This window comes from Pygocentrus nattereri, chromosome 19 (assembly GCF_015220715.1).
Source record: "Pygocentrus nattereri isolate fPygNat1 chromosome 19, fPygNat1.pri, whole genome shotgun sequence".
NCBI classification, from domain to species: domain Eukaryota; kingdom Metazoa; phylum Chordata; class Actinopteri; order Characiformes; family Serrasalmidae; genus Pygocentrus; species Pygocentrus nattereri.
Window position 1 is genome coordinate 23,286,657 of NC_051229.1, and position 13,407 is coordinate 23,300,063.

At 39.7% G+C, this 13,407-nt stretch overlaps 1 protein-coding gene across 2 annotated transcripts in view; it reads right to left on the minus strand.

Annotated features, from left to right (window-relative positions):
• Nucleotides 1-13,407, minus strand: part of adcy8 (adenylate cyclase 8 (brain)) — a 97,332-nt gene that overhangs the window by 56,787 nt on the left and 27,138 nt on the right. For both annotated transcript variants that reach the window (XM_017699220.2, XM_017699219.2), the window contains exons 3-4: nt 9,941-10,071; nt 5,990-6,101 (exon numbers count right to left, since the gene is read on the minus strand). In XM_017699220.2, the coding sequence (XP_017554709.1) occupies nt 5,990-6,101; nt 9,941-10,071 (243 nt within the window). The remainder of the gene's footprint in view (nt 1-5,989; nt 6,102-9,940; nt 10,072-13,407) is intronic.

Sequence of the window (13,407 nt, forward strand, 5' to 3'; positions counted from 1 at the left end):
ACATTGCTTACATTGATTGCTCGATTATTCATAATCTGTAGATTATTCGATTACAGATATAATCAATATTGACAGTCCAGTGGCTTCACACAGACAGTGATACTCTTCCAGTTTATTAAGAGTCATCCTATCAGAGGTATGCACCTTATTTGAATATCTGCATTACACATTAGCAAGCTGGCTGATGGTTGGTTAGACGCAAGTTATTATTTTGCATTCTCATGAATACAAGTGTGTGGCCCCCTACTGGGTACATGGTACTTACCTCACATACCCGTTGTGATTATTGTGTGATTATGGTGAGAATATTAACATGCTTGCATTACAGTGTGTGTGTGTGTGTGTGTGTGAGTGTGCGTGTGTGTGGGTGTATAGTAAGAAAAAATCATATTCAGGCAAGATTGTATTATGTTTGATATACTTATGTTCAATTCCATTAAAATTATACATCTGAGACCACTGTATTTTATATAACAATAGAGATAATTGTGCATGCTCTGAAAAAAAATCTTTCTATTATTCATAAAAATTGGCATTTCCAAACACAGCTATTCACTCTCTCACTGCTGTGTGCCTGTAGCACATTTAGTTTCCTCAACCAGTGAACGATCATTGTGCAGTGCATCACTAGCCTTCTCCTTCACACTCTGTCACACCATGAGCGGTTAGCATCCGCAGATACAGTCTGGCAGTAACTTGCTACAAGCATGGGTTCAAGGGAGATTAGTGTGTGCATGTGTGTGTGTGTGTGTGTGTGTGTGTGTGTGTATGTACAGGAGCACAGACGGTGACTTGCTGATCAGAGATAAGCAGTTGTGTACAATACAATTATACAATACACACACACATATACACATTATATATATATATATATATATATATATATATATATATATTTCACTTTTTCGCTTTGTGCACTGGTGCACAGTCATGTTGGAACAGGAGGGAGCCATCCCCAAACTGTTTCCACAAAGTTGGGAGCATGAAATTGTCCAAAATCTCTTGGTCTGCTGAAGCATGAAGAGTTCCTTTCACTGGAACTTAGGGGACGAGCCTAACTCCTGAAAAACAACCCCACACCATAATCCCCCCTCTACCAAACTTTACACTTGGCACAATGTAATCAGACAAGTACCGTTCTCCTGGCAACCGCCAAACCCAAATTTGACCTTTAGGCTGCTCGACGGAGAAGTGTGATTCGTCACTCCAGAGAACATGTCTCCACTCTTCTAGAGTCCAGTGGCCGTGCTTTACACCACTGCATTCAACGCTTTGCATTGCACTCGGTGATGTATGGCTTGGATGCAGCTGCTTGGTCATGGAAACCCATTCCAGCTCTCTACACTGTTATTGAGCTAATCTGAAGGCCACATTAAGTTTGGAGGTCCGTAGTGATTGACTCTGCAGAAGGTTGGTGACCACTATGTGCCTCAGCATCCAATGACCCCGCTTTATCATTTTACGTGGTCTACCACTTTGTGGCTGAGTTGCTGTCATTCCCAATTGCTTCAACTTTGTTATAATACCACTGATAGTTGACTGTGGAATATTTAATATTGAGGAAATTTCATGACTAGACTTGTTGCACAGGTGGCATCCTATCACAGTAGTATTAGAATTTATTATAAAATACAAAAGAAATAATGAAGATATATATTTTCAGCCAGTCTTGCTCCCAGTTTACTCACTGCCAATTCCACCCCCAGACCAACACATCAAACTGCCAAGAACAGTGTCATTGTACAACTCAAAATGTCTAGAGGACAACTTCAACTACTAACACTAGCATTGGCTAGCATCACATTGAGTGATCAGTAGACAACAGGATGCAGCTGCCCCAAGCATACTATGCTTAAAAATACAGGAGGACCGGAAGTGTTCTTGAAGTCAGGTGAATAGATGGCATCATTATTTGAAACAATTATCCAGCCTGATTCAATTAATAAGAATTGCAAAACTAAGAAATAGCAAAAAGATGTTGCTATGCAGCATACATTTCCTGACAAACTATCTCAATCACCTGATGGGTGATGCTGTTGTAATTTAACCCCTAAAGAAGTTTTGAAATGGCACAGAAGATGACATTACTCACTCTTTGTTGATAGAACAAGCAGCTCTTAGGTAAACTAAAATTTATCGCTGTTACTGAATTTGCTAACATATTGCATATTGTGATGTAATTTATCATGACGATAAAAATGCCATATTGCCCAGCTTTACTTTCGCTCAGGTTTGCCAGAAGACCTGGTATATCCTCAGCAATGCTGTATTGACTTACTGACCTGCTTACGTGCAGTTGTTAATGTACTGCCGGCCTACTTTGCTTTAGCATGAATTCCATCTTGTCAGAGAATGAGATATTTTGATTAAATTGATGCCTAAAAACAACCAATGTGAAAAACAGCCAATAATTGACTTAATTAAAGGTTTTTTTTTAAGGTTCATAACAAGACTCGACCAACTTGACCAATACTGTTCCCATATTGTTAGAGCCCATTTCTATGCATTTTTAAACAGAAACAAAACCTTTCCTATATTTCTGGACTTTTATCCAGTTTTGCCCCCAATTTAGTCATCAGTATTTAGGCCAGATGTCAGCAACATGCAGCTCTTTCACTGCCCTAATACAGCTCCACAGCATCATCATCATCATCACCATCATAGTCGTTGACAACTTTATCCAGATAGGGTCGCGGTAGCAGTTGGTAGATTAGAGAATTCCAGATGACTTCCTCCAGCTCATTTCAAGGGACCCCAAGCAGCTCCCAGGCCAACATGGAGATGTAATCCCTCCAGTGGGTCCTAGGACGACCCCGGGGCCTTACCCACAGCTCATGACCATAGGTGAGGGTCTGGATGTAGATTGACCGGTAAACAGAGAGCTTTGCCTCATGGCTCAGCTCCCTCTTCACCACTACAGTCCGGTACAGTGACCGCATTACTGCTGCTGCCTGTCCCAGCCTGCGGCCAATCTCACAATCCCTCTTCCCATCACTCGTGAACAAGACCCTGAGATACTTAAATTCCTCCACCAGGGGCAAGTCCTTTCCCCTTACCTGGAGTGGCCATGTCATCCTTTTCCAGGCTAAGACCATAGTCTCAGATTTGCATGTGCTGATCCGCATATCAACCGCTTCACACTCGGCTGCAAAAGGCCCCAGTGAGCTCTGGAGGCAACCATGTGATTCAAAAGAACAACATCATCTGTAAACAGCAGAGATGCCACCCTCCGGCCACCACATATAATGTCCTCCTGACCTTGGCTATGCTTTGACACCCTGTCCATGAATATCATGAACAGGAGTGGAGACAGGGCACAACCCTGCCGGAGCCCAACACTAACAATGAAAGGGTCCAACTTAATGCTGAGTATACGAACACAGCTCTCACTCTGGGTGTACAGAGATTGAATGGCCCGGAGTAGTGGCCCCGTTACCCCATACTCCCGGAGGACCTCCTACAAGATTTCTCAGGGAACCCAGTCGTAAGCCTTCAGCAAATCCACAAAACACATGTAGACTGGGTTGGCAAATTCCTGTGCCCCCTCAACAACCCATGAGAGGGTGAAAAGCTGGTCCAATGTTCCACGGCCGGGATGGAATCTGAGGTTCAACTATTGGTCAGAGTCTCTTTTCCAGCATCTTGGCATAGACTTTCCCAGGGAGGCTGAGCAGTGTGATACCCCGATAGTTGGCACACACCCTCCAGTCCCCTTTTTTAAAAATGGGGACCACCACCACCAAGGGTACTGTTCCTGAGGTCCATGCAATATTGCAGAGGCATGTCAGCCATGACAGCCCCACAGTATCCAGAGCTTTAAACATCTCCAGATCCACCCCCGGTGCCTTGCCACTGAAGAGCTTGCCAACTACCTCAGTCACCTCCACCAGGGAAATGGAGCTTGACATGCCAGAGGCTTCCAGCCCTGACTCCTGTGAGGGAGGCATGTGTCCCGGATTAAGGAGTTCTTTCCACCGACCGACAATATCCTCATTTGAAGTCAGAGTTTCTCCATCCTTGCTGAATACAGCTTGGGCGCAGCCACCCTGACCACTCCTGAGCCGGTGGACAGTTGTCCAGAACCTCCTTGAAGCCGACCAAAAGTCTTTTTCCATGGCTTCGCCAAACTCCTCGCCCTGGATTTTGCTTCTGCCACTGTTGCAGCTGTCACCTTTTTTGCCTGTCGGTACCTCTCTGCTGAGACGGGAGTCCTTTGAGCCATCCAGTCCCTAAAGTTCTTGGGTTACTGCCCTGACAGGCACCCACAAGCTTTTAGCCACAGCTATGCCTGGCAGCTTCCACAATGGAGGTTTTGAACAGGGTCCATTCACCTTGCATTAACACCTTGCATTAACATCGGCTTTGTGCCCAGATCATATCTGGATAAACTTTGGTTCCACTACATTTATACTTTTTTTTAAAACTAAAACGCACCCTTTGTTTGACCAGATGAGATCCGATTGTACTATTCCTACGATAAAAAATGCATCAAGACATGAGTCATTTCCATTTGACTTTTTCCTACATTTTACAATGCAAGACAACAAGCTTGGGTTGGACACTATCATTGGCACAGAGTACAAGAAGGCACTTGGTTTGGGGGACTCCAACCTTATATACCTTTAATCTTTTGTTTCCTTTTTTTATCCTTTAACTTGCTATTCAGCGTGGTGAAGTGTTCACATTGCCTCCTGGGGTGTTTACTTTTCATGCAGTGAAGTGAAACATGAAAACATGATCCAATCACCAAAAATGTTGATGCAATTTGTAAACAGAACATTTCACTCTGTCAACTTTGGCTGTGACAAGACAGAATATTTTTTCCAGCTCAATCTGTGTCACATAGTAAATTATAACATTTTCATGTACTTAGACAGGAACAAATGTTTGACACAAAACTATTGAGATGTTTTGAGTCAAAAGGTTTTATCTTTTTTCTGAGTAGTCAGGGATTTTTTTTCCCATGCTAATCAACATTATGCTACCTAAGTGGCAGATAGCAATCTGACATAAAAAAATTTATAAAAACTTTATTTTGAGTGGTCCTTCTTAAATGAAATAAACATTCAATAGATGCTCAGTAACATCAACAGCATACCAATGATGTAGTGAATGGATTTAGTAGATTATCAGGAGACTTTTAATTAACTGCATAAATATTTGTTTGTTTAAAATCTGTTAAATTCAGTTTTTCTTTCACTTTATTTGGAGGGTCTGCATTCATATCTGTAGATATCTAACCTGAGAAGTCAAAGAACATGAAACAGGTCTAATATAGACCATCTCAACATCATGAAAAAGCTGTTATAGGCAGAATGCAGACTCCATATAGTAACTGGATTAGGTTTTGTTTAAAGTTAGTTTTAGGATTAGGGCGAGGGTGAGCATTAGAAGTAGGGTTTGGGTTGGGGTTAAAGTTAGGGTCAGGATTAGGGCCATGGCCAGGGTTAGGTTTTGGTTAAGGTTTGGTATGGTGAGGCTTTGCATAATGGTAACATATCAGTAACATATCAAGTATATTTCATATAAAATATTAACAATACATCTTCTTATTGTAAGTAATAACAATACATCTTCAAGATATTTACTTCAATGTATTCATCTGCATCCTTACTGCCACTTCACCTACATGACACTGATGTATTTATACTCTGTTAAGAGTTTATTATTCATCTACAAAGGACCACTCAAAAAGGAGCATCTCTAATTGTAAATATTGCCACAAGCATCTCTAAGATTATTTTGTTGGAATATTTCTCATTTGTAAAAAGACACATTTCAGTGTCTACATGTACATTATTTTAACTGGACAAAAGCATACACACACACACACACACACACACACATACACACACACACACATACACGCACACAAAAGATGGACTGATAGAGTTAGCAAGAATTTTCTTCTTTGAGACCTTGCTAGCACTTGTAAAGTCCTGTTTGACCATGTCACATTACAATGTGTGTGTGATGTTGAGTCACTTACATGCGCAAGGCGGTCGAAGCGTGCAAAGAGTTCATTTAGCATTCGGACAAGCTCCTGAGCCGAGAGGGTAGTGGACAGGTTAGTGAAGCCCTTCACATCAGCAAACAGTATACTGTAGGGAACACACACACACACACACACACACACACACACACAAACATAGAAAAACATGGTTTTATTCATTTGAGATTGATGAATAAAACACATTAAAACACAGTTAAACACAGTTAAATCCATCTTTTAATTGAACTGATTCTTAAGGAAATTTGATTATTAAGGAAATTTTCAGCCAACCACAATCATTTGTCTATGAAGCGAAAGAAAACACAAAACAAATATGCAGTAAAAATGGCTGTGGCAGTAAACTAATACTGCATTCAAGTGAAGCTCATAACTTCAAGCTTCCCGCCTCTGACTTGGAAAAAAAACAGGAAATTGCACCCTAGACTGAGTATTCTTGCACAGGAAGTTGGAATGGTGTTCTCAAATCCAGGCTTTGTGTATGATATCAAATCAATATGGCTTCTTGCACAGTCAACAGTAATAAAGAACCACTTCTCTGCTTTTAAATGATGTTTGCTTTGGGTCAATTAACATACAGACACAGTAGTGGGTGCATCTATAACACTATAAGACTATAAAGCTCACTGTTTTGAGGAGGTCAGTACTTCATGAACATTAAAGTTATCTGGATAGCCTGTTGCTAACAACTAATATTCGCTTGGAGATCCAAAATGAAGCAGTTCCATGCTTCCCACTTCTGAGCCGAAGTTGAAGGTAGCATTAAATTGGTGTTTTTATTTCATTCCTGAAGCTGAAATGGTTTTGGAATTTGCTATCAGGAAGATCACTCTCAACTCAATGTCACAACTGTTATCAGGCAACTTTATATTGACTATATTGACTTTATATTGAATGATTATGATAAGCTAAACTTTGTCTGGGTTACTGTATTTACTAAAAATTAATTGTAATATATATCAATTTTAAAATGTCTAACAATAAAGATTTGCAGAAACATTTTTCAAACAGTTCACAATCTAGTTACCTTTTCTTAACTTGGCTGCTGACAGTTTGCTTAATACATTATTAGATTACACAGGACCATCCATTGCTAGCATTTGTAATTTGTTAACATAAATATTAATGCACATGACATACATCACATGACATATGACATATGTCATTCTTTCATGTCATTCTTTATAATGTTTCATTTAAGTCAAAAGACCTTGTGTAAAAGACAACAAGCCTACCTTATCTAACATTATTCTGATTAGCTCCAGTATTATCTTTAGCATTAGCTCATGTGAAGGGGTAACTTCCGCTGCAAAACCTCCTTTTCTCCTTTTTAGACATAAAAAATTTGTTGAGTCAAATGACTAAATGACTTCCCTAAACATGGTTTCCAGAATCCATTTTCTGTCTGTGCTTTAATCTGGCCTACACTGATATTTTGTACTCAAGCGTCTGCACCAAACATCTTGTAAGAAAGCCAGTTTATTTTTTTAATAAAAAATTTACATTTGGCTGACGCTCTTATCCAGAGCAACTTACAATTTAATCATTTTACACAGGCAGGCCAAGGTGGTGTTAGGAGTCTTGCCCAAGGACTCTTATTGGTGTAGTGTAGGGTGTTTGCCCTGGTGGGGATTGAACCCCAGTCTACAGTGTAGAAGGCAGAGGTGTTAACCACTACACTATCCCAACCATACCAAAAAATGTTTCAGATGTGCTCCTCTGTGTGCTTCAGAATCACTCTATGAATGATATCAAGTATCATGTACTGAAAGTTTTGCATGCATAGCAACAATATCTAAGGAAGGCGGGGACTTTCTAAGAATTTTGCACCAAAGTGCCTGTAGGAAATTATAAAGATAATATAGATAGAACACAAAAGAAACAACAATGTAATCAACAATCTATAAAGAAACCTGAATCTGCATAAGAAAAACATAAAACATTCTAGTCAGAGGATTTTAATAACTCACACTATGCTTATAAAATCATTCATTTGAACTTCTAATTTTGTTCACAACCTCATGAACCCGTAAATGCCAAATGCCTGTACACAGCAATGTCTCATGAAAAAAATCAGTGCTAAAATAATGGTCCTGATATTGAATGTTTTTTGTTTTGTTTTGTTTTTTCCCCCAACTTTCTCCCCAATTTTTATCCAATTCCACTAACTAGTTAGGACTCCCTCAATCACATGATACTACCAGCACTAGCAGCACAGGCTAGCCTTCACGGAGGCTTCCTCCGAGACCCGTGAAGCCAGCCACCACTTTTTGAACTACCACTCATGCAATGTCATTTAACAGCTGAACGCCAGATTCGTTACATCAGTTAACAGACGCCTGCACTAACTCGTATCATGCTGGGTGATGGGGGCAGAGGCCCCAGAGAGGGAGGCCAATTGTTCTTGGACTCCCAGCCATGGATGGCTGTAGCGTCACCATGGATCAAACTCGCAATCTCCTGATGATAGGGCCAACAATTGGACAGATACACCACTCAGGAGCATTATGTTGGATTTTTATGTCAGTTCAAGCTTGAACTCTAAAGTCAAAGTTTGTTTTTTCTAATGGGAGCATTAGCCTGTTAGTTTTCTGCTAACTTGCTTAGCTTTTTCTAATCCAATTATAGAGAGTAACTTGTAAACCAGTAAACGATAAATAGTTAAACAGTTAAAGAGTGTTCTTAGCAGCAGTGATGTTCAGCTGGCAGCTCGTCATTTGGTTGAATTTCATTTCAACAATTACAACTGGACTTTTTCAGGCATCAATTATTAATTTCTCAAGAAATCGTACAATGGATATCATTCCCAAACTTGCCATAGTTTCAGTTTCACTCGGCTGTACTGACAGCTACAAACTGCTTCTGAGACATTTAATGGGACATAAAATGATAATAATTGAGCTCATTTTCAGTAACTGTAATAAATGACACTTCCATTCCCCATAAACTTCAAATTCAGTGCTCACATCAAAATGAATATTGAATTTGAATTTAACACGAATTTAGCCATATTACTAGCAGTGGCTATAACATTCCAAAAATGAAGCAGCTGAATTGCCATCTTTACACCACTGCATCACAATTATACCTTTGCATAATTACACCAATGCATTTGCAAACAAAAGAAAAAGATAAATTCAGCCTCTCTCCTCTTCTCATCCTCCTTTATTTATTTATTTTATTTAATAATTCCCTCACACTCCTCACGCCCTCACTCTTCATTCTCGAGTGTGATCTCAGCTGACAGGCGGTCCAAATTCAGACAGACGGCTGAAGTCAACAGAATGTATGCCGCCAAAGTAAATAAACTCTGGTGTCATTTCAGGACAAACTGCAGCACAGCAGCACGACACACAAGAATTATACAAAGGCTACTGTCTTTCAGGAACGAATGACTGAATAAATTACTGCAGCAGTTTATAAATGCTGCTGATTTTTTTCAATTAAGTTCTGACTTAAAATGTTCTGCAGATTTACATGCCACCACATTCCTTTATACACCACCAGTTTAATGCGTAGACCTATGTAGTACCTACACTCACTGGCCATTTTATCAGAAATACCTACCACATACTGTACTCTGCAGTGAGAGTATACCCTTCATTTATTTAATTTCTAGTCAAAAATTGCCTTTAAGTACACATAATTAATTTTTTCAGGATATTTCTAAGAATATTAGAAATAATACCCATTTGCATAAAGAAGGGGGTAGTCAAAGGAAAATTTACAAAACATTACAAAATATGAGCTCAAAAAAAGAAATGAATGGCTCCTAACATCTGTGCAGGACCTGGTGGACCACCCAAACAATATCTAGTCATCAGTGATACTGGAAAGTAGGTGATTGTGGATGCATGTGTGTGTGTGAGTAGACCACCGGAACAGGATGTGACATTTTATTTAGTGGTCTGTTGGTCTGTTGGTGTTTACCTGACGTTTTCATAGCGGTGGATGTAGATGCGGTGAAACTGGTGCTGTAGATTTTCATCCTCCACATTACTCATGTCATTAATCATCTCCAGTACAACGAAGCGAGGCAACACAGACAACACCAGCCGCTCCTAGCACAAGGGCAACATGGGTATTGTAGTTCAGTAGCCATTAATTTTCAAATGCACATAAAAGCATATACATACAAATGTACAAACACATATACACACAAAACCTCACCCTGTGCTGCGCCTGAGCTGTAAATCATGATTGAGTCATGTCAAGGACAGTGTATATATGCATGATAAATTTCCCCTGCGTCTAAGGTGTCAAGGGCATGTGCATGATCATTATTGTACCAACATATTAATTTATTACCAGCTTTGTGAGAGTACATATTAAAGATGGTTCTTGTAAGAAAAATGAACACAACAAATGTCCCCTTGAAAAATAACCTCATGTTGGACTACAATACATAGGTAATTGTTAAAAGTGTTTAAAAATGTATTAACAATTTACTAAAAGGAAGTAAATGAAAAATGAAAGCACAAGCGTATTTTAGAACAGTAACACAACCGAAAACATCTTCCTTCACTGTTTGGACAAAAACGTTAATTTAAATAATATCTGTTACTGGTTAAAGCCCCGCGACCCTGACGGAGAAGCGACTTAGAAGATGGATGGATGGATGGTTAAAGCTACTCTATGCAAGATTTTTTTATTAAAATTGAAAGATCACTGAGTCAGGAGGAAAAAACATTGTGAAATATGATGTGTATAGTCACTCTGTAATGCTTGAAAAATGTAAAATCAAAGGTGTTTGGTTGGGTTTTCATGTCAATGACAAGTTGAGCTGAGCTGCAGTACTATAATTTGGTTTCCCCACATTTTACATGCCACTGTAAATTTCCACTTACTCCTGATACAGCAAATCAACCAAGACATGCATGGTGTCCGAATTTTGCTTCTATAGTTTCAGTGCTGCAGCTTAAAGGCTAATGTTGCTAACAAACACTAGAACTCAATAGTCACCCAAATATTTCCTAACAAAACTTCACCATTTAACCAAATGCTATTAGCAGCCAGGTGTTATGCTAAATCCTGACTCCTCCTAAACCACATCAACAAGTCTATGCAACCTTACTGAAGGGCTGGGTGTTGTTTAAGTGGGTTGAAAGTTTTTGAGATGTATTCATGGAAAAGATTTGGGTGCCATCTGACATCTGACTAGGGTTTAGGGTCTTGGCTCATTGACCACTGACTACATGGAAAATTGTGTAAATTAGAATTTTTTACTTAACCGTTGATACTGGAACCATTGAATGCCAGTATCAGCTCTGATTCTGATTCCAATCATTTGACTCAGCTTGGGGGATCCCTGGTATTTATTAAATGAATTTAACTCCAGTAAACTTTTGACTTGGTTAGAATTTTGATGTTGGATTACAGTTTGTAATGAAAATACAACAATTTGGAATTAAACCTCAACGTCTCACTTTGTGGGGATTTCTGATGTCCTACTGTCTTTATTTGTGTGCATTTCCAGTATGCAACAGAACTTCAATGTACTCATCTAATTTTATTATAGCATAATATATGCAGTAAACTATGGTTTTTCAAAACTGTATGTTTAAATACATAATACACTATATTTCCAGAAGTATTCACTCAACCATACAAATCATTGAATTCAGCTGTTCCAATCACTTCCTTGACCACAGGTGTATAAAACTAAGCACCTAGGCATGGAGACTGCTTCTACAAAAATTTGTGAAAGAATGGGACGCTCTCAGGAGCTCAGTGAGTTCCTTCGTGGTACCGTGATAGGAACTGATAGTGACAGCAACTCAGCCAGGAAGTGGAAGACTACGTAAAATGACAGAGCAGGGTCAGCAGATCCTGAGGCGCATAGTGTGCAGAGGTTGCACACTTTCTGCAGAGTCAATTGGTACAGACCTCCAAACTTCATGTGGCCTTCAGATTAGCTCAAGAATAGCGTAGAGAGCTTTACGGAATGGGTTTCCATGGCCAGGCAGCTGCATCCAAGCCTTACACCACCAAGCATAATGCAAAGCATTGAATTAAATGGTGTAAAGTGCTGCCACTGGACTCTAGAGCAGTAGAGACATGTTCTCTGGAGTGACGAATCACGCTTCTCTGTCTGGCAATCAGATTTTGGGTTTGGTTGGGCCCCTTAGTTATAGTGAAAGGAACTCTTAATGCTTCAGCAGACCAAGAGATTTTGGACAATTTCATGCTCCTAACTTTGTGGCCCCTTCCTGTTCCAACATGTGCACAAAGCAATGTCCATAAAGACATAGATGAGCAAGTTTGGTGTCTTGACCTCAACCTGATAGAACATCTTTGAGATGAATTAGAGTGGAGACTGTGAGCTAGGCCTTCTCGTCCAACATTAGTGTCTGAGCTCACAAATGCGATTCTGGAAGAATGGTCAAAAATTCCCATAAACACACTCTTAAACCTTGTTGAAAACCTTGCCAGAATAGTTGATGCTGCTATAGCTGCAAAGGGTGGGCTGACATCATATTAAACCCTATGGATTAAGAATGAGATGTTACTCAAGTTGATATGTGAATGAAGGCAGACGAGTGAATACTTTTGAAAATATAGTGTATGTGTAGAATATTTCTCTCTGTCCCATTTGTTACACACACACACACACACACACACACACACACACACACACACACACACACACACACACACACACACACACACAAACAAGCACACCCAGAGAAACAATCACACACCAACATACACACACATACAGCATATTGCTATATCATCCTTCTTCCAGGAATTCCTCTCCCGCGGGTGCGGCAAGAGAAAGTAATTGATTTAAAGATGAGAAGGGCAATCTCATGAGAAAAAGCCAGACAGGAGAGTACTGAGGAAAAGGTTTGCAGACTCCTTAGGGAATATCTCCTTTCTCTCCCTCTCTCTCTAGCAGAGAGTACTCAGGCTGTTTGGTGAAGAGGGTTTCATTTGCCAGTCAAGTGGAGCCCATGCTGCGGCCAGTGTGTGTGTGTGTGTGTGTGTGTGTACATGTGTGTTTGTGTGTGTGTATGTGTGTAGTTTTCTGAGGCTGTGTTGGCATGTTAATCTTTGTCCAATTGTTTTTATTAACAATAAAGGCAAATTAGCATATCATAGTTACATTGCTTCATGATTTGGGTTAAGTTTAAGGTTGGTGTTGAGGCCAAAGTTATGGTTATGGAACTTTAAAGTGAGGTGAATAGATTTTTAGTTGAATGCACAGCATATGCAAAAGGTTGGGTGCCTCTGTTCAATGTTTTCAAAGTACAAAGTACTTTGTGTTCAAAGTACACAACCTCTACAGAAAACACATTGCTGCTCATCTTAATACATCATTACTGTTTATTTGCTGAATTTAACATAGTAAAAACATTTAACAAAAAGTTATGGTACATTTTATATTTTCCTGA